Source organism: Microtus oregoni, unplaced genomic scaffold, assembly GCF_018167655.1.
Source record: "Microtus oregoni isolate MIOR12 unplaced genomic scaffold, Mior012 000043F_ref0000047, whole genome shotgun sequence".
NCBI lineage: Eukaryota > Metazoa > Chordata > Mammalia > Rodentia > Cricetidae > Microtus > Microtus oregoni.
In genome coordinates, this window is record NW_024543210.1 from 10522528 (window position 1) to 10544832 (window position 22305).

Consider the following 22305-nt stretch of genomic DNA (forward strand, 5'->3'; position numbering starts at 1 on the left):
GGCGAGGGTTTAGTTGGATCCCAACATTTATTTGACTTCTGTGTTATTCTCTGGAATTCTCCCAGGTGAAGGAGGCAGGTTTTAGTGTTGCCTGTTTCTAGTGCACCAGCCTGTTAAGAGACCTTTAATTCTCCTTCATATTATGAGAACTACCAAGTTGGAAATGGCCCCCAGGGATGCTGTCTTTGGACTGAGAAGAAGTGAATGTAGAGAGAATACCACCCAGGGCTTTGGAAGAATCTATGCAGGCTTTGTGGGACTTAGAATCCAAAGTTTCTGCTTCTTATTGTCAAAGAGGGTACAAGGAGATTATTTTAGGCTTGGAGAATTCTCAGCCACTGGTGGTGGAGGCTGCCAGTTGCCATTCTGGGAGGAACAGGGAGATAAAGGAAGCATTGAGATGCTGAGATGTCTTTCCTTTTCGCACAGAAAAACATCCTGGGCCCAAAGCCAGGGCAGAGGAGAGGAGAGGGAGGTTTGGAGCACAAAGTATGGATCTAGCTGGGGGTGGGCAGCTGTTCTTAGACCACCAAATCTCCAGAACCAGAACATGGGTCCTCATCTTCAAACTTAGACCTTAGCTTCACATAGGGACAGTGGTGGCCCAGGTTCACACAGAGACCCCTGCCCACTGCTACCTTCACAGCCTCATGGTTTTGGGGTTCTTACCCGAGCCCCACACTCCATCGAGCCATAAAGTGACATCTCTAAGCCTCGTGTGTTTATGTATCCATTGAGACACAGATCACATGTTGGTTCTTGAAGCTTCCAGAGTCATCTTGTGTAACGGGGATTGTCCAACACCTTGCTGAGCCACCAACATCTTCCCACCACCCTTGGAATGTTAACTTGTAAATACTTTTTTATTTAAAGTATTTTATAGGGCTAGAAAGTTGGCTCAGTGGTTAAGAGCCCTTGTTCTTGCAAAGGAGGACCCGAGTTTAATTCTCAGCACCCACATGGAAACCCACCACCTCCACGGGTACCAGGCACACTTGTGGAGCGTAGACATACATGCAGACAAAAGCCTCATACACGGGTGTGTGTGTGTACACATGGAAAGTCAGAGAACGACTTTCAGGAGTTGACTCTCTTTTTACCTTGTGGGTCTTGCAGGTCAAACTCAATCATCTCTCGGGCCTACTTTTTTTATTTTCTGAGACAGGGTCTCACTATATTGCACTGGCTGGCCTTAAACTCAAGGAAGTGCTCCTGCCTTCGCCTCCCAAGTGGTAGGCTAGTAGGTACCACCACGTTTGGCTAGCCAGCGTCTAATCCCATTCCCTCAGGTCTGAGCTCGCTTCTATGCTGCTCCTCTTTCCCTTTGTCTCCCTGCTCTGGAGCCTACACCGCTCACCATGTTCCCCAAACACCCAGATGCACCCGTCTCTCCTGGGTCATTCTCCTCAGGCCTCACTCCCTGCTGCCTCCTTGGGGTGGGGGTGGGGCTGCATTGCTTGGTGGGGTTACTGTGACAAAGTGCACAGTCCGAGTGGGATATCACGATGCTTAGGATGCTTAGTGCCTGGCAAGGTGCTTTTCCTGAACTGCAAGGGGGAGTTGGTGCCGGGCCCTTTCGGAAGCCTCTGGAACTCTGGCGGATCCATCTTCGGCCCTCCTTGATTGCAGATGTACCTCCTCCACGATCTCTGCCTCAGTCGCCAAGTTGTGTTCTCCCACTGTGCGAATACTCAGACGTCTCCTTCTGACAGGGACAGCAGTTCTTTTGAAATGAGGGTCCACCCCACTCCAATATCTGATCATCCTAATTATATATGCAACGACTCTTTCAGAAAAGGCCACATTCTGGGGTGATGGAGGTTAGAATCTGAACGTGCTGTTTCTGTGGAGCCAGTTCCACTTGGATCAGGCCTTCTGTGGCGAGTGGCTGCTCTCCCCACCAGGCATGCCGGCTCTCTGACCTCGGCCCTGACTTTACCATACTTCTTTGTTCGCTGACGCCCTCCCTGTTGTGTTGCTGGACCAGAGCCGTGCCAGCACAAAGCAGCCGTCCAGGGGTGGCACTAGGACTCAGGAAACGCAGCGCAGAATAAAGAGCCATCTTTTGTGGGTGATTTGTTGAAGGAACAGTGTGTTTCTTTTCTGTACATGTTAGACAAAGGACGGGAGCGCAGAGGGCCGCTGTGAGTGCTTGGTGTTCTTAGCGTTCGTCCGATGGGCACACTCTCCAGTCTGCTTCGTTGAGGACAAACATGTGTCCTTTTGCACGGGGTGTCTCCTTGACCTCAGGGTCCACACTTCCTAGCGAGCTAGAATGAGTGTGGTTTGACTAAGCCTGCTGAGGACATAATCGAATGAATGGCAGGATTGCAGTTAGCCTCTGGGAGGGTGGTTGGGATCTGGAACATCCAGCCTCATCCCACAGTGGAAGATGCAGGGAGGGTGGCCGTCTTGTATGGAGTGGAGTTTGTATGTCCCAGTTTATCTGACTAGGAGCTCAGGAGTGCATGCCTCACCATGAGCCACGGGTTCACTTTGTGTGGCAGTCAGATATGGTGAGGGAGCGGATGCCTCAGGGACTGTCGGTTACTTCTTCTGATACCCTTTCTTTATGTGTAGGACTGTCCAGTCTTCTAGATGTATGCTGAGAGGGAGGGTCCCCAGATAGTCACGACTTGCTTGGAATGACAAGACTTAGGCCAGTGAGCCACACTGATGGTCGCTCCTTCTGCCTCTTCTTTGGTGTCTTTGGAAGCCATGGCTCCTTTAGTTTTCCAGGTCATGGCTGCTGGTGTGGCCGTGAGCACAGCTCTAGGAAGTCCCTGGGTTTCTTGAACACCCTGTGGCCACGTCTCCTTCTAAGGACTTCTGCAGGGCTGGAACCAGGTAACTCCAGGGTACTTGCTTGTTCTATAGCCCAGAAAGCCCTGGGATTCTCTTCCCATGCTAGGTCAGAGTCTGCAACTTCCCCCCTGAGCCACTTGGACTTGCAGAGTTTGTTAACTGGATGCTTCTGTGGTGGGACTCAGGAGCATTCCTCCCCACACCGAAGCCCAGCATGGAGGCCTAGATCTGGGAGCGTTATGGAGAGAGTATAGGGAGGAGATCAGAAGGTATGGCTGCGGGGAAGGCAGTGGGTGAGGGTTTGTGGTCAGAAAACATTTAGGCCTGTCTCTTGTGGGGTAGTGACGTTTTATGACTGACCTAATCCCTCTCAGGCATCATTCTCCCCCAGTGCAAGAGGGGGTAACGTTGGTTTGGAGGGGTGGTTGTGTAAGTGCCCAGTACCTGTTATGTGGAGGGGTGGGTGGCATGATGAACAGGTGGGCTGCTGTTGCAGATCCCTCTTGTCCCCAGGTGCTCCTTCGGGGCATGTTTGCTGCTCTGGTGGGAGCAGACGATGCCAGGCAAAGCAAGGACGAAGGGAGGAGCAGGACACAGTCCTGACCTTGGAGAGGTCTCAAAGACGGGCCAAGAAGTTTTTTTGCAGCTTACCGTGGGTATGATTGGCCAAGCCAGACTGTGTCAGTCCCTCTGAAATAGGATGCTGAGGGTGCCTGGGAGCCGGCGTCATGCCCAGGCCCCTGAACCCGAACCTGACACTTCCTGTTGGTCATCGGAGGTGGTGGCTCCCCCAAGAACCAAAACTAATGAAGTGTTAGGGAAAGTGAAAGCAGAGAAGCCCCGGGACACGACCTGGCATCTCTGCGGATGTGGCTGAAGCTTTTCCAATATCGCTTTGTCCATTGAGAACTGTAGGAGCAGATGCCAGGGCTCCGTCAGGCAGACGAGGAAGCAGTCTCAGGTGGGCTGAAGGTCACTGCTTATGGCTGCCTGCCCTCCTTCATCAGTCACAGTCCCAGGATCCAAAGGCCCCCACTGTCATGGGATCCCAGTGAGAGACCCCCCTTCCAGCCCCTCCATCTATTGATGCAGTAATTCATGTTCAGTGCTTACAGGTTGGCCTGACATAGAGCAGCTGCTCAATGGATGTTAGCCATTGACTAGATTTGAGCCCAGGCCTCTTTGCTTCTAACCTTGTCCTCTGCACTGCTAACCTGGTTACTTAAAGTCAAAGAAGTAAGATACTGGGCTGGTCGAAACTCCCAAGTAGCATAGCGTACCGTAAGAAGACTCATCTCACCTGGTCCATAGAGACCCCTGTTACTCCCCCCTAGGGGAGATTATTGCTTATACCAATCCTTTGGGGGGGCGGGGTGCACTGAGATGCTATGGGCATAGGCAGGGAGATGTCTATAGTCTCTCTTTGCTCTTACACTCCACAGTGTACTACACCAAATCATTTCCTAAGATTTCCTGTGGCAATTTGTATCCCACACATCCCTTCTTGGTGGATTTGATTAATCAGTTTTGGGTGATTATAAGTGTGTTGGCTTGCTAGCAGGATGGAGATACCCTGAGTCCCATGCTTCAGGATGCTTCCATGGGCTAGGAGTTTGGGGGCCCTTGTGCTTCCTGATGAGCGATCAGGAAATAGCATTTTGCTGGAGAGGTCAGTTCCCCCTACTGGAGTTTCAGAATCTAGAACTGTAAGACTGGCTAAGACCCCCGTGGCCGAGATGCCCAGGCAGACGCTCTCCCACAAGTAGGCAAGAACTCCCTAGGACATAATCTCGGGCCACATTGTTACCGCCGGTCACTTCCAGAAGTGTCTGGCTAGTACCCTTCTGAGGAAAGCAGAGGGGCTTTGAAATTGCATCTTGGAGCACAGGGACAGAACTGGAGTGTGGCCACTCCCCTTGCTTACTGGCCGTCCAATCTCTGCTCATTGTTTGGCCTTCTGGAATCTTCTTCGCCTCACATGTAAATGGTCACCAGACCTCAGCTGCTCCAGACTGGGAGATTAGGGGAAATAATGTCTGTGATTTGCTCAGTTCGGCACCTGGTATGGGACTTAGATTCCTGTGGCTCTGGGGAAGGGATTGCTTGGATCATCCTGGCGGACAGCCAGCAAGAATTAAATAGAAGCTAGAGAAAATCTAGCCTCACGTGATCTCGGCTGAAATCCCTGCTGCTAGCTCTGCTCAGAGTGATTACCTGATGTCTGGGTGCTATGAAAGGGTGTTTACTTGTCTCTGCTTTGCAGGTGAGGAAGCCAGTCTGAGGGTGAAGGATACTCTCTCCCTAGGCCTAGGCCTGTGCATTCAGACTCAGCCCCATTCTCTAGAGCATCTTTTGGTTTTCCCAGGCGTGAGGTGGTCCAGGAGGAAGATGTTTGTTAGGGAACTGAGTCAAGAGAACCCTGGGAGCCCCTTTCTCCAGTCCCAGCATATACTGAGAGGACAGCCAGGTTTTGGGGTGTGGTCTGTGACTCCATTGTATGTTGGTCCACTTCTGCCGGCTCTTGTTTGTCTTTATTTGCCAGTTTGTGAAGTGTGCCTCTCCTCAGCACAGGAAGAGACTGCCTAGTGGTAAGGCGGGGTTACTTCCCATCATGCTATCCTGAGCCCTGGGGCACCACTGTATACAGTAAGAAGACGAGCAGCCAACTTTGCCAACCTGGCTGCCTTTAAGGGACTTGTGGGCAGGTGGAGGGGACTCCGGGATCTCTCCTGGATGTTCTCCTGGAGAACAACCAGGTTCCTGTGTGGCTTATTCAAGGTTTCTGCCTAATGATTCTAAAAGATCAGGAAGTATTTTTCCCTTGCAGGGTAAATCTCTGTTGGTAAATTCTATATAGAATCGAAACTATAAAACTATAGTTTTAAAAGCCCATCCAGGGGCTGGAGAGATGGCTCAGAGGTTAAGAGCTCTGACTGCTCTTCCAGAGGTCCTGAGTTCAATTCCCAGCAACCACATGGTGGCTCACAACCATCTGTAATGAGATCTGGTGCTCTCTTCTGGCCTGCAAGTATACATGCAAGCAGAACACTGTATATGTAATAAATAAAGATTTATAAAAAAATAATAAAAGCCGATCCAAACCCCACCAGGGCCCATTAGGTAGCATTTGACATGATCTTTGTCTCAGTAAATGAAGAAAGATTTGGGGTAGGGGAACTTCCTGCCATATCAGTCACTTAAATGTGTGTTTCTGGGTTATCAGGTGACCTGGTCCTGGGCACTGAAACAGTGACATCCACCTATCCCCACTCCTTTCACCTGTCACAGGGTCATCGGGAAAGAGAGAGAGAATCTCTTCCTAAAGGGAGTCACGGAGCACTTCCACCTCAGGTCCTAGCCAGAGTGCATCACACCGGGTTGCTGTGGAGCCGGGGACACTGTGTTGACCTGTGTCCCAGAGAGTGGAGCTTTGCTTTCCTCCTCCTCCCTTCTCAGTTCGCAGCAAATGTCTCTACTGGGACTTCTCTGCTGCCATCTCAGCGACTTCCGAATATGTCCTTGAGGTGGGCATGCCCATTGTTGTACCAACAATCCCCATCTTTTCACTGGGGTTTCTGGGTCTTGTCCACATGGGTGTTTTCCCTAGACATCTAGGAGTGGACTTTCTGAGACAAAGGGCTTGGCGTGAGGGTTTTCAGTCTGTTCTTCACCTTGGCTCCCAGGCACTGGGCTTTGGCTGTCCTTTTTCTTTTTAGTTTTTTTGGGTGACAGGGTCTCTATCCATAGCCTTGACTGTCCTGGAACTCATTCTGTAGATCAGACTGGCTTTGAACTCACAGAGATCTACCTTCCTCTGCCTCTCAAGTGCTAAGATTAAAGGTGTGTGGCACCATACCCTGCTATGCTTTTGCAGCTTTTATGATTACTGTCAATTGTCTTTGTTCCTCGTTCTCTCTCTCTCTCTCTCTCTCTCTCTCTCTCTCTCTCTCATACACACACACACACACACTCACTCTTTTTCTGTGTGTATGTCTGTGTGTGTATCTGTGTTTGTGTCCTTGAGCACGTGGAAGACAGAGGGAGACATCAGCTGCCTTCCTTGATCATGCCCCACCTTATTTTTGAGGTAGGGTCTCACTGAACCTGGGGTTTGTCCATTCAGCTAAGCTGACTGGCCAGTACGCTGTGGGGCTCTTCTTGCCTGCCTAACTCCTACCTGTAGCCCTGGAGTTACTCATGTGTGCTCTTTACCTGCCCTTTACATAGGGTCTAGGGATTTGAACTCAGGTTGGCTTATATAGCAGGCACTTTTCAGACTGAGCCATCTTCCCCTGCTGCTCAGTGCTTTTATTTTTTTCCTCCCTCTTCAGTTTTAAATGTGTTAATGACTGTGATGTAATTGGAGCTTTCAGAGGCGGAGTCTGGACTCCAGCTTCCAGCAAGCTAGGTTTGCCCACCCACCTACTGATTAGACCAAGGAGTAATGATAAAAAGTAGAGAAAGATTTCTTTGTGGCCACGTGGGGGAGAAGAGGAAGAAAGAGGTCCGGTGACCATTCCTGCCCCCTCCAAAGTCCATCTCCAGGGTTCTGACCTGAGGTTCAGGTTTAAATATCAGGCAAGAAGTTTGCATAACTGAGCAGTCCTGGCCAAGGTGTGGCTCCACCCATCATTGTCTTGGCCACAGTCTCTCCTATAAGCTGGCCCGACAGGCTGTTAATTAGAACTGTATAGAATCTCTTCACAAAAGACAAGTTGTTTCTCTGACGGGCACTCATCAAGCTCAAGCCATGTAAAATCCTGGCTTGGAGAGCGGAGGTAGGCACAAAGGCCACCCATAGCTTTTGGTGATTGATAACCATCAGGAGAAGTGTGTGGCTTGTGGTAGGTTGGGCATGCTTCAGTGGAAGGTCACACATCCCAGAGCCTGTGGGCAACAAGAAAACTAATAAAATGAGAAAAAAGACTTACAGTCCATTTTTTTTTTAAAAATTAACTAAAAAAATAACCTGTGTGCCATATTGTATGATGATGTAACTGTCCTGTCAAAAAGGAAAATGGTTAATACAATTCTTTTTTGTTGTTGTTCTTAATTAGTTACTTCATTTTTTATTTTATGGCATTGGTGTTTTGCCTGCATCTATGTCTGTATGAGGATGCTGGATTCCTCTGTATCTGGAGTTACATACAGTTGCGAGCTGCCATGAGGGTGTTGGGAATTGAATCTGGGTCCTCTGGAAGAGCAGCCAGTACTCTTAACCACTGATCCATGCTGCTGGATGACCCTATCTCTCAGAATGTTGCTGGAAATGTTAAGGTCAGAGCATGGACTCGGGCAGGCCTAACAAGCTGGGCTTGGCCCCTCGCCTGCGGTAAATAGGCTCACAGTTCCTCAGCTGTTAGTACCGTGAGGCACTGTGCTTGTCCGTTCGCTGTCTTAGGTGTCTTAGCCCTCCTCTGGGGTAAAATGTGGTCCATTCCTCTGCCTTAATTGAATTTTCCCATTACCCTAGTCCCTAGGAACAGTCACTGGGGAACTGGGGAATTGGGTCAGGGGATACAGGCACCAGCCTGCCTCTTTGATCTGGAGCAGAGGCCATTGAGATGACCAGTATCTCTCTTGGCTTAGTTTACAAGTTTGGGTGGCCAGACTCAAGCTTCTGATGGAGGGACGACTTGTGACACTCCTTTCTGGGTGCTTATTCAGGAAGTGCCCATGTCCTCCCTCCGACTGTTTTTGGAATCAAACCCACAGGAAGACCCTGCTGTCTCTTCCTACTTTGGGGTCTATTCATGAAAGGCCCAGTGCTAGACTGCAACCTCAGGGCAGGCTCTTCTGCCAGATCCCAGGACTCTCAGAGAGCCTGGAGATCTGCATCAGGCCTTTGATCCAGGCCATTTGTCCCACTCAGCCTTGGCTTAAGACAAAACTTTTGATGTAGTGGATCCCATTTGAAGTCACAGCTGAAACCACCCCCCCCCCCCCCCCAGGCTGCATGCAGGGAGGAGAGGTGGAAGAAACCCCAGGTACCCAGCACGCCCTTTGGTGTGAACAGAGCCTGGTGTCAGCAGGAGAGAAACCTGGGTTTCGCCGGAAGCTCCGTGCCCTTGGGCACGTCACTGAACGAACCCCTGTGTGGCTCAGTGTCTTCATCTGCACCCCATGTGCTCCGTGCTTGTTAGGAACACAGTGCGTAGCTCCCCGACAGCACCGCGTGGGTGACAGTTGTCATTAACAACCACAAAGAGCTGAGGTGTAGGAGCACACACTTTGAGGATGTTACTGTGAGCCAGCACCCGTGCTGAGTTCTTGTGACATGCTACAACCGGAGGGTTGGGGTTTCTGTGTTGGTCATAATACAAACAATCAGGAAAGGGAGATAAAACACCTGACCTTTATTGAGCCTACCTGGTAACCAAGCTGGGTCCTGACACTGCTTCCATCCCAGGTACCAGCACCTGGAACCAGCTAGATGAGAACAAGGCCGGGAAACCCACCTAACCCCTTATCTCTGGGTAGCCATGAGCATCTAAACCACACTGTACTTCAGTTTCCCCATTCATAAAATGAGGGTGCTGTTAATTAACTCTTCCACGTGCTGCCCAAGGCTGTGATTCTCGACTCACCTTGCAACCAACAGGAAGAATTCATACAAACAGTAAGGGGAGGGAGATAAGACAGCAGACCTTCATTGAGCGGGCCATACTCATTAGCAAAGTACCATTATCGTGAGCAGGAAACTGCTGCCCCGGTGTTCCTCTGCGGGGAATTTGGATCTCTGCGTATAACGAGCAGGGTCTGATCACGTATACAGCAGCTGTGTGCTACGGACTGGTGAGGTTTCTTTAGGCAGTTGAAGCTCTGAGAAGGCAGTAGCCATGGAGGCCGGTCCTTGTACCTGCCTTATTCCTTCCTACTCCACCTCAGTTGTAGTTTTTGAACTTTGAAATCAGGAACACCCTACCATGGATGAAGCTTAGCGGCCCTGTGTCTTCATGGCCCTGTGTTGGGGACATGCTTTGCAGTGAAGAGCCCCTGAGGGGCCCAAATCCACAAACAATCCACATCATGGGCATAGGGAAGAGTAGCCCTGGGGAAGCAATGCAAAGTCAGGGGGCGGTCCTGTGGGAATGGGTGACGTGAGGAACCTATGAATTCTTCCTGTTTGTTATGGTGAGTCGAGCACCTTTGACTTGGGCAGCACGTGGAAGAGTTAATTGACAGCATCCTCATTTTATGAATGGGGGAACTGAAGCACAGTGTGGTTTAGATGCTCATGGCTACCCAGAGATAAGGGGTTAGATGGGTTTCCCGGCCTTGCTCACATCACTGGCTGGTTCCAGGTGCTGGAACCTGGGATGGAGGCAGATTGTCAGGACCCAGCTTGGTCACCAGGTGGGGCATGATTAAGTATTATTGTTTTGAAAGTCAGAGGTGACTGGAGGGCCACTGGGTTTTGCCAGCTTTGTCCCATATCCTACCATCCCCGCTCTCCCTCCCTCGTGAACTTGACTGCCTTTGTCAGCGAGAGAGAAACAGTAGCCCTTTGTTCTCTCTGGATTCAGAACCCTGTGTGCTGCATGGAACCGTGTCCAGCATAGCGAGACTTGGAAGTGGACACCCATGGTCAGGCCTTTCATTGAGATGCCCTAAACTCTCACGGAGAGGGACAGACAGATCACACCCCTTCCAAGGGGAGAACAGGAAGTCTCTGGGAATGTTCTGGGCACCAAGTGGTCAGAGAAACAGAATGGTGAACACACATTAAGTTCTTTATCTCTGAATCCTGCCCTCACCCTGTCTAGGAGACTGGGCTTTGGCTGTATCATTTTCTGCTGTGGAGGTTCTCTGTGATGCACTCTCTCCTTTGCAGTGTTTCCTCTGCTGTGTTCTGGTTTCAGGGGCCCTTCACTCCCACCATGCACTGTCCAGGTCTCTGATGGGACCCATCTCCTCTCGGGGCAGGGGGGAGATACTGAGGCTTCTATGAGGGTCTTTCTGGACAACATTCCTTGAGAATGGTGGTAGCTTCTCTTAGACGACTCAGAGATGCTACTTTAAGGCCAGCTATGGCGGCACACACTTGTTACCCTGACACTCAGAAGGGAGAATCAGGAGGATGCCAGCCAGCAAGTTCAAGACTAGCATGAGCTATAAAAAAAGAAAAGATAGCTGGGTGTCAAGGCTCTGGAGACAGCAGCGTGCAGATCTCTGTGAGTTCAAGGCTATCTTGGTCTACATAGAGAGTTCCGGGACAGCAAGGGCTACATAGAAAAACCCTGTGAAGAGGGGATTTGGAGGGGGGAGATGCCATGGCAGGAGGCGAGCTGGCCATGCTGCAGAGTGGAGCTTACCAGGCCTAATGTGTGTCCCAAGTTGCTGTTCTCGTGAAAGGGCTTTACTGGCATAAAAATGCTTGGAAAATACACAAAGGAAGGTGGCTGGCTTCCAGACTCAACTGTTTACCTTTTGCAGAGCAGCCAGGAACACAGGGAGCTTATTTTCCAAACAGCCCCCAGTTGTCAGGTCTACAGCCCTCAGGCGGATGCCCACCTCCTTCCCTGAGCCTCAGGGGGGTCCCTGACTTTTCCCTGGCTGGTTTCTGCTCCTGCAAACTCCAGTGGCCCAAGAGCCATCCCTAACCTCTAGAACAACAGTAATTAACATAAGCATGCCCTATGCAGTAACCAGTTTAGGCTCTGACACTATGCCCACTTCCCCAGTACATTCCAGGGAGGACTGGAGATGTGAAGACCAGCATGATAGTTCTGTCTGAACTTGGGTATTGTGCCTGCTGTTACTCTTGGGATCTCTCTTCATAGTTGTCATGATCTGTTTGTGGTGTCTGACACAATGGAACCCAGCAGGCATGGCTGTAGTTCCTTGGGTGCCTTTTCTCGTTCTGGTAGCTTCTCCACTTCCTTCAGATCCTGTTGGGGTTGGATGAGAGTGTAGTGTGGAATCAGCGTATAGAACCAGAGAGGCCCTTTCAGTTTCCTCGGAGGAAACTGAGGCCGAGGGGCCGACACTGGCATTTCTGCTGGGCCTCAGTCTGCTCCCAGCTACACGATGTGGTTGGTCCTTTTGTCTCCCTAGGTTCTCGGTGTTCTGGTCCTGGGAGATAGGAATGTCATCCCCATCTCCTTGTCTTGCTGTGAGGTCTCAGAAGACACCCAGGAGGCAGAGTCAGGTGATCACCTTAAGTTTGAGACCAGCCAGACCCAATTTCAAATAACAACAAAAGATGCTTGGGCTGTGTCCTTTCCGCTCCTCAGTCTGGTGTCTTGGCTGTATTTGTTTTGTTTGGTATACAAGATTGTCACCATGGGAGGGAAGCATGGTCCTTGATGAGTTCTCATTGGGAGGTCTCTGGTACTTTTTTTCCCCCCTTAAAATAGGAGTGACCTTTTAACATCTGTCCTGGCTGACCATAAAAAATGGAGCTAAGGACAGCAGGAAAGAGCTGGCACATTCCAAAGGCTTATCAGAGAAGTTAAAATAGGGGTGTATCTGCAGCAGGTGTGAGTGGGGCCTGAGGGGCCGACAAGACAGAATACATAGTATGAACAAGTGTGGGGAATTGTTACCATCCATAGGCCTGCTGGGACAGGGCAGCCAAAACTGTAACTATAGCCACAGAAGATAGGCTGTGCAGAAATACCAGGATTGAAGGTGGCATGAGGCCCAGGTGCAGGGACCAGAGTCCTAACCTGCCTTTCTTCTCGCCCTCCTCCAGGGCCCCTAGCTGTGGTTTTGTTAATGGACAGCAGCTATGTGGTTGTGTGTTTTGAGATCGTGACAGCAGGGGACAGAGTGGACAAGGGGCAAAGGATAAGGGTGGGCCGGGAGGTCAGATCAGTTGCTTCAGGTCTTACTTTGCATTCGAGCCGAACTCTTTTTCACCCAGATCCGAGGCACATTTTAAAATTCTCTGCCCTCACTTGCTTTGTTCGTGGTACCCTTTCCCATAGTGGTTGGGAATAAAAGGAGACAGATATGTATGTCATTAGTGTGCCGTCTCCTCAGAATGACCATTTGTAGCAGCTTTGTGTCATGAATGACGTGGGCACAGCCAGCCCTGAATCCTGGAGCTAGCTGCACTTGAGGATGGGGCTGGCCAGAGAAGCCTTGCTGAGGCCATGTGGGGGGGGTCAGCCAGGTGCCGGCGTCAACTTGCCCCCAGAGTCTGGCCTTGCAGGTGGTGGTGGCTGTCTGCTGGCGGCAGACATCTGGTGCATCAGGAAGTGCGCGTCCTCCGGCCGCCCCGGCTGTTGGCAGGTGCTCTTGGCTTGGGGTCAGGTGATACTGAGTGAGTATCAACTGGCCACTCCGGCTCTCTTGAGGCTTGATTTTCCCAGCCCTGTGCTCTTGAGAAAACAAACATATTCCTCAGCGGAGCAGGGCACACAGTGCACAGCTGATCAAGGCAGCTCTGTGCTCGGGCACCCCTCCGCTGTGGGTGACACAGCCCGGTCTCAGGGTGGAATGCAAGTGCCTGCCTTCTCAAGGCAGCGACTCCCACGCTTGCCAAGGACATCACTCCTCCTTAGAGGGGAAGAACGTGTGCTTAGACGGAGTTTTGACTGACTGGTCATTTCTCTTTATCGCTCTGAGCTCTGGTTGCCCTAGTTGGTTGAGCCGTTGAGGTGTGTTTAATAAATGCTTTCTCCGTACAGCCAGGGTATGGCATCCCCTGCTTGTGTGTTTTCTGCCTTTGGGGGATCCTACGTATAAACATGGACCTACATGTTAACATCCTCAGCTACCACGAATGATGAGTAGTGGGCCCATGAGCTCTTGTTCTGTCGGCCCAGTTGATTGCCCTCTGGGGTGCTACCTAGACCCAGGGGTCCCAGATGTGGACTCAGGCACTGAAGCGCATCTTATGTTTCCACCTTGCAGCTGAACCTCAGCCGGCCAATCGAGGAGCAGGGCCCTCTGGACGTCATCATCCACAAGTTGACCGATGTCATCCTCGAGGCTGACCAGAACGACAGCCAGTCCCTGGAACTGGTGCACAGATTCCAAGTGAGTGAGGGTACTGATGCCTGGCTATGGGGCCTGTGGGGGTTGGGGAAGGCCAGGTTGGCCATGCAGCTTAGAGCTGTGGCGTCTGTAGAAATGGCTCTGCCCCTGGCAAGCTGTGGTTTCCTGAGCGAGTGCTCAGTTGCAGGCCGGACCTCAGGCTTGAGTGTAACCCAGGTTAGATGTCCTGATCGTGGTCAGAGAGCTGCTGAGCCCAGGAGGTTTCTGTGTCTTCAGGGCAGGTATGCTCAGCACTGGCTGGTGACTCCATTTTGACCCCAGGATGGGACCCCTCTTTTGCACCTGGGGTCAAGGGTTCCTTAAAAATCTTCAAACCTTGTTCTGCATTTGTGGAAAACGCCCCTGTATTATTTGATATTGTGTATGCCTTGCTTGACCTTTCTCATGGGCCTGAGGGGTATTCCCTGCTCCCTACCCGTTTCCCAAGCAGCTCCAGATCCTGACCCCTGGATGATCTGCCTGTCACCTTCGGGTTTTCATGTGGGGTGAACTGCTGCTGTTGCCACTGTTGGCTTGCCCCATGTGTCCTCTTTCCTCTGGCAGACAGCTCGGGGGTCATGAAACAAAGTCATATTATCAGCAGAAATGCAGCTGAAATAGTGGCCGTTCTCGGGCCTCCCTAGGACACGGGGTGCTTGAACCAGCATTTTTCATCGGCAGCAATTGGAGGCTGGAGAGCCTTTCTTCGGCCAGGACAAAGGGACTGTTGTCACACAGCAGCCATCCTGCTGACAGTGTTCCTCTCTGCCACGTGTTCAGGGTTGGTGGCCTCAGCCCCCTGAGCATCTCACGGCTCTCGCCCACTTCCTGGAGACCTCTTGCAGCTACTCTTTGCCTCCTGCGTGCATTCTAGGGCCGCCCGCAGTGAGGTAGGGATTGTCCCCACGGGCCTCTTTAAAAAGTCCCTCTCATTTGCTGAGCTCCGTCTTCTCAAAGGCTGAGGCTGTGGCCATGGTCCTCCTCCACCTTGTGGAACCTCAGTTTTCTTGTTTGTAAAATGGGTACTTGCAGGGAGGAGCAGCTGGGCAGTGACAGAAAGTGCTTCCATGCTCGGTCCTGGAGGGTGCTTGCTGCTGGTACGTGCTATGCTTACTGCCTGGGTTTCTGCTGTGCAGTTACTTCTTCAGGCCCTTCTCTAGAGTGAGTCAAGCAGGAAGGTTTGCCCTGACTGACCCCCTCTCCGCGGCATGGACTTAGCCCAAAAAACAGCCAACCTGAGCCCATTTTATCTCTCTATCCCTCAGGGCAGGTCTCCTGGTCTGCTTTGTTTTATAACCAGGAAACAAAGGCTCAGAGGTGTGTGGGGTGTGGCAGGGTCAGGGCTCAGAATTGACTTCCTGAATCCTCCGCTTGTTCCCTGTGGGTGGCTTTTACACCACCCTCAGTGACCAGGTATTCATCTGCCTTCCCCACCATCCTATAGGTGCTCTGGTCACTGAGTGAAGCAGCCACCTTTGTCACCCCCCACTCATGCCTCCTGTCCTCTAGGAGGCTCCTAGTGGCTAATTCCTATGCCTACAGCTCCTTAGGCACTGGTTCACTGGCGAGACATCAGAGCCTGGGTAGTTGTGTAGACCTTTGAGGCCGAAATGTCTGCCAGTCCCACAGAGGACAGTGCTGGCACCTTGCAGGGACCCTGCCAAGCCTTGTCTGAGAACAGCAGGCCAGGTGTAAGGAGAGCGTTGACTCCAGCAGGAGATAGTCACTGCCACGCCATGTGGACTCTGCTGTAAACTACCCGACTGCCTCCAGGTGAGGAAGGGGGTGCAGGTTGGGTCATGTGGGACTCGCTTTTTTGTTGCTGTGGAGACACCACAACCAGAGTGACTTACAGAAGGGTTTATTTTAGCTTCCTGTTTCACAGGGAGAGTCTGTAGTGCCGGGACAGCACTGCAGTAGATGGCAGCCTAGCGGCCGGAGTAGGGAGCTAAGAGCTCACACCCTCCACTCAGCTATGAAGCAGGGGTGAACTGGAAGTAGATGAGGCGTTGCATTCTTGAAGCCCACCTCCAGCCGCATCCTTCCTCCATCAAGACCGTACCACCTCAACCTCCCCAGTGACACCATGTATTCATGTGCCCGAGACTACAGGGGGCATTTCTCATTTAAACCACCACAGGTATCTCTCTCAGGTCCCTGCAGTTAGAAAGTGATCGGGTATCATTGGAATCATGGCTGGTGACCTTGCTGTCCCCCTACCCTGCCACTTCTCCAGAGACAAAGGAGAGGAAGGGCTCCATAGTTTAAGCACACGGAAGGTGGAGCCAGCCTCTAAATCCATGGGCCTTGTAACCCCGACAGTATACATTTGTCATCATTAGGATGGCACACTGGAGCTAGAGGGGGCTCTGCGGTTAAGAGCACTGGCCGCTCTTCCAGAGGACCCAGGTTTGTCCAGCACACACATGGCAGCTCACAACTATTTGTGAATATTGTTCCAAGGAAGACAAAGCGCTCTTTCTGGCTTCCATGGACACCAGGCACACATGTGGTGTACAGACAAGCATGCAGGCACAACAGACATATGCATGCTGCTGCTGATAATAAAGTTCTTTAAAACTAATAATAATAATGAGGAGGAGGAGGAGGAGGCACCTTCTTCCTGGAGCAAGTGTGGCCCAAGTGCCTGTGATTTCCCAGGTGTTGCCATGGTCATGTTCATTCCCATCAGTTCCATTTTTCTGTAAAGGCTTAGTCTGGTCAGTAGTTAGCTCCGTGCCCCTTCAGGGCACTGACCCCTCCCCTGTACTCCAGATACAGGAGAGCCCTCAGCCTAGGGCAGCTGCCCTAGGTGTATGAAAGAACATTCCAGAGAACATGTGCTTATGGACTGTCTCGGAGGGAGGGTCTTGGCTGGTCCCTGGAGCCTGACATTTGGGGAGCACACACGTTGCTAACCCCTTGTCTAGGATGGGTATTTCTGGGGAAAATTCTTAGAGCAGTCTGTTTCAGCAAGAAGCCAGATACATGATAAAGACCAGGACGGTCTTCCTGGGGAAGAGACCAGCTCTTTTTGAAAAAGCATCAGGCTGCATTCCTCAGAGGCCCCAGGAGGTTAGCAGGAGTGTATGTGGTGGTGGAGGGGGGGTGCGATGGGATGATAGGGACACAGTGACACCAGCCTAAGACAGATTGAGGGACTCAGGATGATGTCTGGGGATTAGGACTCTTGGGGCAGGGAGCTTGGAGCTGTCAGTACTGACCTGATCATCTCCCTGAGAGGCACAAGGTCAGAAGCCAAGCCACAGGGACCTGGGATTTGACACTTGACCTTGACCATGCCACAGCTTTCATTTCCAAACTCTTGTTTAATTTTGTCTGTTGGACATTAGCAAGAAGGCATTGGCTTGGGACCCAGGAGGGACAGGGATGTCATAATAGGCATATTGATTTCAGGAGCAAGAAGCAGCACCCAAAGCCCGGTGTGCAGAGAGAGAGACCCCCTCCTTAAGTGTGTGTGCAACAGAGCCAAGTAAAGGGGCCCTGCCCCAGTCAGGGCTCTGCCAAAAGGGCCCCATCTGTATTCAGGTCCCCAGGGAACCGTTGTGGAAAATGATGGAGTTTGGAGATGTTCCTGATAGCCCTAGAGCACAGTGTTCTGTGGATGCTGTCCCGAGCCTCTGGTCCTCAGGGAAGGGAGGTTTGTAACTATGGCCAGCTCCCTCCTTGTGTCCAGGTAAGCAAGTGGGCGGGTGTGGGCCTGGTGCATATGCAGGCCAGGCAAGTTGGTTGCCATGGGAACCACCTCCAGTCAGTTTTCCTTTTGGATTAACCTCACAATGGAGGATCACTGGGATGAGTCAGTTGTTTTTCTGTTCCAAGGGTCATGTGGAACCTGCAGTCTGGCGCCTTTGCCCACTGCCTGAGACTTGGTTATCTGTGCACAGACATGGGCAAAGGTCCCCCAGGGCCCTCCTGGGCCAGTGGGGATGGGTGTGACTGGTACAGAGGGACCTTGGGCCTCTTGTCTTTTCCTTCTGTCTTGTCACTTTTGATATCAACTTTCTAGTATGATTGCAAGGGTATGGAGCCTTTGGGCTCCAGAATCTCCCTAGGTAGAGTATGCCAGTTGTCACCCACCAAGCATGTGGCTCTTTCGGGGGTAGTCCCTGATAAGGTTAAAGGGGAACCTGAATCCAAACTGATGCTTTTTCCCCATCATTTGTGTGTGTGCGTGTGCTCGTGTGTATGAGTTTGTGGGCATGTGTGTACATATACATACATCGTGATGTGACTTTTTTGTTTTGATTCAGGGTCTCTCTTTGGCCTGGAACTTGCCATGTAGGCTAGATTGGCTGGTTAGCCAGCTCTAGGGATCTGCCTCGCCAACACTGAGATTTTAAGTATATGCTGCCATGCTTGGTTCTGTCTGTCTGTCTGTCTGTCTCTCTCTCACTCACTCACTCACTCACTCACTCACTCACTCATATCCTTGGGATTGAACTTAGGTTCTCATTCATTGTAAGGTGAGCATTTTACCAGTTCGCCTGACTCCTCAGCCCTTCCTCTCCATATTGATCATCTGGAAGGAGGTCAGTTGTCTCCAGTATTCCTGGACACCATCTGTTTGTCTGTTTTTTTTTTTCTGTTTTTCTTTTTTTTTTAAGACAGGGTCTCACTACATAGCTCAGGCTGGCCTCGAGCTCAGCAATCTGCCTTTGTCTGCCTCCCAAATGCTAGGATTAAAGGTGTGCGCCACTTTGCCTGGCTCTGAACACATTCTTTAAAGTCATCCTCATGTGGTCCTCCTAACTCTTCCTTGCCACACTAACTTTCCACAACAGCTGCTCAAGCCTGACTCTTGCCTGCCCTGTGCGCAGGCGTCTCTTACAGCCAAGATCCCCTTCCTGAGGACCTCCTTCCTCCCAATAGTAGATACAGCTCCTGTCCCAAGCCCTCCCCACCCTGGCCTTTACTTCCTATCATTTGGAAATTAATAATTCATCATCTGCTGTTGTCCCTCCTGGGGCTACCTGCTGCCAGGACCTTTGTTCTCACTACTGCCCTCTGCACAAGTTTCAGATATGCCTGTGTGCTTTGACAATGTGTTAGGACTGTGGGGAGGGTCTAACTCGGCGTCGGGTGGACCCTGTGGCTTAGGGTAGGTGGAGTGCATAGCTCTATTGGATGCGGAGAAGCAGGGAAGGCCAGAAGGTTTGTGAGGTAGGAGCTGCCGCCTGGCACGTATGGAGGAGTGTGCCCCAGAGCCAGCAGGCTGGAGTGTAGGGTGGCAAGGCCAGAGCTCAAGAGAGTTTTGGGTCCAGGTTGTGGAACTTGGACTTTGTCATGCAGAGAGATTGGGAAGCAATACGATAGTGATAATAAGGTCAGATTGATTAGCAGAGAGAGGCCCTGTTCAGGAGTTTTGCCAGTGCAGGACACTAGGTAGTCACCAGAGCTTGGATGTCTGGGCTGAAGATGGATGTGTATGCTGGAGGCCCAGCAGGGCTCCGTGCTCAATCCCAAGTGTTCCCTCCCTCAGCTGCCAGGACAAGACAAAAGCCACACCTCCTGTGGGTCTTCAGTATATAAAGGGAGTCTGGGTCAAGAGCACTTTAATCACCTCAAGGATTCGGGAAGCAAATTTATTACCACCACCACCCCCTCCCCCATATTGGTCCCTTGGTTCTCAGTCAGGTGCCAAGAGCTGTTTATCACCTATAGGAACCCGGAGGCAGGCAGCAGGAAGCAGGTGCGTCTGCACTCAGGCAGGCTTGCATCTAAATGTTGAAATTGCCAACTTCTGGTGGCTGGCAGAGAGCATGGTGTTCAGGGCTCCTCCTGCTAGCTAGCTGATGCTCTCTTGGGTTTTTGGGACCTCAGATGCTGGAGCAGTCCCGATTGATTATGGCAGGGAGATGAGAAGGTGGCAAAGCTAATGCCTGCTCTCAGTAGGTTCTCCCTGCAGGCAAAGGACTGAGCTCAGCCCAGGACTCTTGGTTTTTCGATACAGGGTTTCTCTGTGTAGCTTTGGAGCCTGTCCTGAAACTCTCTCTCTGTAGACCAGACTGGCCTCGAACTCACAGAGATCCACCTGCCTCTGCTTCCCAAGTGCTGGGGTTAAAGGCGTGTGCCACCACTGCCCAGCAGCCCAGGACTCTTGTTTCCCTTTTAAAAATTAAAATAGACCACAATATTTTTGTTAGCATAAAATAAATTAATATATGCACATGTGCTTAAAACAGTGCCTGGCCTGGCCTGGGACGAGAGAGAGAGAGAGAGAGAGAGAGAGAGAGAGAGAGTAAGCATCAGCCACCTTCCTTGTTGGTGTTTGGTGTGTAGTAGTCGCAGTCCATGCAGACCCTGTGGTCCCTTGGAACACTCAGGCATGCTTCTGGTAACACCGTTACTACAGTGACAGCAGCCCTTTGTGCCTAGTCTTAGCTGTGACCTCAGCCAACTTAAGAGTTCCCTATTGTAATTGGAGTCAACAAGGCAGTGATTATGAAAGTGTCTCTTAGTGGGAGGCATGCCTGTGAGGGGCCCTTGGAAATGTGGGCTAAGAGGAGGTGGTCAGAGGGACTTGGCTGTGGTCCCTGGCTCTGCCCCTCACCCATCAGCCCATGTGGATTCTGGTCATGCTGCCTGCCACATAGGGAACATGTGGGAGGGTACCTATGACAGTGACCTTGGATCAACCCTGTCTCGTTCCTAAGTGTGACTGACAACTCTCAAGCCATAACTTAACTCACCCTTTCCCCTCAAGTACAGATGTAAGAGCACCACAGGCATGGAGTTAAACCCAACAGCCTTCAGTGCTGAGCAGCCACTAGCAGAGGGTCTGCATCTTGCTGGGGGAAGGCCCGGGACAAAGGTTTTCTTGTTCTTGGCCTTCCAGCCCAATTAGGAAGCCAGCGTCTAAACCCACAAGAAGTTGTGTAACGTCTAAGTTGAGCTTCTGTTGGCTTGTATGTGGGCCTCTGGGGTCAGAGTCAGAGCTTGGGATCCAGTAAAGATTTTTGTGTTGTCACAGAAGATTCCCTGCAGAGTCTGCCTTTGGCTAGTCACAGACCATGTGGGCACATTGTCTGGGTTCTGAGTGTCTCTCACTAACTGTTCCTCATCTTAACCATTGAGATAATGGAATTAGTTATGCATTTTTCAGGCAAAAAAACTAAAGTCTGAGAAAGCCTGTCACCTGCCCAGTGTCGTTTAGCTTGGTTGTGGTGTACAAATATATGTATGTGTATATACATAAATATACACATTTTTTAAACATGTGCCTGAAGGGCTTACTTTGGACAATAGCCAGTGGACACCCCTTCTCTTTCCCACAGCTGGCTGCACAGTCAGTGGCTCAGGGTCTCCTAGGAAACGATCATTTCCTTGGATTACTTCTGACCCAGCTGATGCCATGAGCTGATGAAATATCGGCTGGCAGAATCCAAGGGACTCAACTGGGCCCATCCCAGTCCCAGAGCAGCAAACTCGGTACTGGGGTGGCCATGAGGCCAACCTCAAGATGACTGCAAGTCTGGGTCACACAGCCAGTCCTCCCGTGGTGGAGATGGCCACACAATCTCTCCATTGTTTATTTAGGTTGAGCCAAGTGGTGGGGCCTGGGCACTGTTCTTCCTGCCGAGGGAGGGAACTCCATTTCATGCCTTTGTCTGGTAGTAGGCTACCCTGCCTACCCACCCCCACTCCCTGTCCCCTGCCTACAGTGGGAAGAAGACCCAAGCCCTGCCACTTAACTGTCCAGGATCTGAACCCTGACACCTGACAGGTTTAGGGTTAGGCTTGGGGTAAGGGTTATGGTGCATGCTGAATTTTAGAGATGTGTTTATTAGCGGAACATATTGGTAAGCACCGATCCCCTTAGCACTTGTAAGCTGGAGGCAGAAGAACCGGGAGTTCAAGGTCATTTTTAATGACATAGTGACTTTGTGCCCAGATTGGGTATAAGAGACTGTCTCAAGTCAAATGAACAAGCAAACAAACAAACAAAAGATGTTTCTTAGTAAGTTTTCTGTCATAGGGGTTACACACCTGTAACTCTAATACTTGAGGGACTAAAGGAGGAAGATTGTGAGATGCTGCCTCAAAAATAATCAAACAACACCACGAAGTATTGTCTAGAGTTGTAAAAAGAGCGGTTGTACTTATTATTCTACAGTTTCTCCGCTGCAGTACCGTTGACAGCTTGAACTGAGTAATCTTTTGTTGTTGGGACCTGTCCTATGCTAGCCAGGATGTTTAGTGACCTGTTTGATCTATACACTCTAGATACAATAGTACCCTCAAACATTCCCTATTGTGAGGACCAACTATGCCTCCAGACACTGCCATGGAGTTGTTGGGAGGTGTCACCCTGCTTAGACGCCATGGTGCTCTTTAAAAAGATATTATTGTCATCTTTATGGCTAGATATGTGTCTGTGTGTGTGAGGACATTGCCCTCAAGGCCAGAAGTGGGCACTGGTCCTGTGCTGGAGTTGCTGGTGATTGTGAACTTCCTGGCATGGCTGCTGGGAACTGTATTTGGGTCCTCTGC

The 22305-nt window shown here is 51.0% G+C and overlaps 1 protein-coding gene across 2 annotated transcripts in view; it reads left to right on the plus strand.

Moving 5' to 3' along the window:
* Positions 1–22305, plus strand: part of Itpk1 (inositol-tetrakisphosphate 1-kinase) — a 132465-nt gene that overhangs the window by 64160 nt on the left and 46000 nt on the right. For both annotated transcript variants that reach the window (XM_041633385.1, XM_041633386.1), the window contains exon 3: positions 13669–13794. In XM_041633385.1, coding sequence (XP_041489319.1) covers positions 13669–13794 — 126 coding nt within the window. The remainder of the gene's footprint in view (positions 1–13668; positions 13795–22305) is intronic.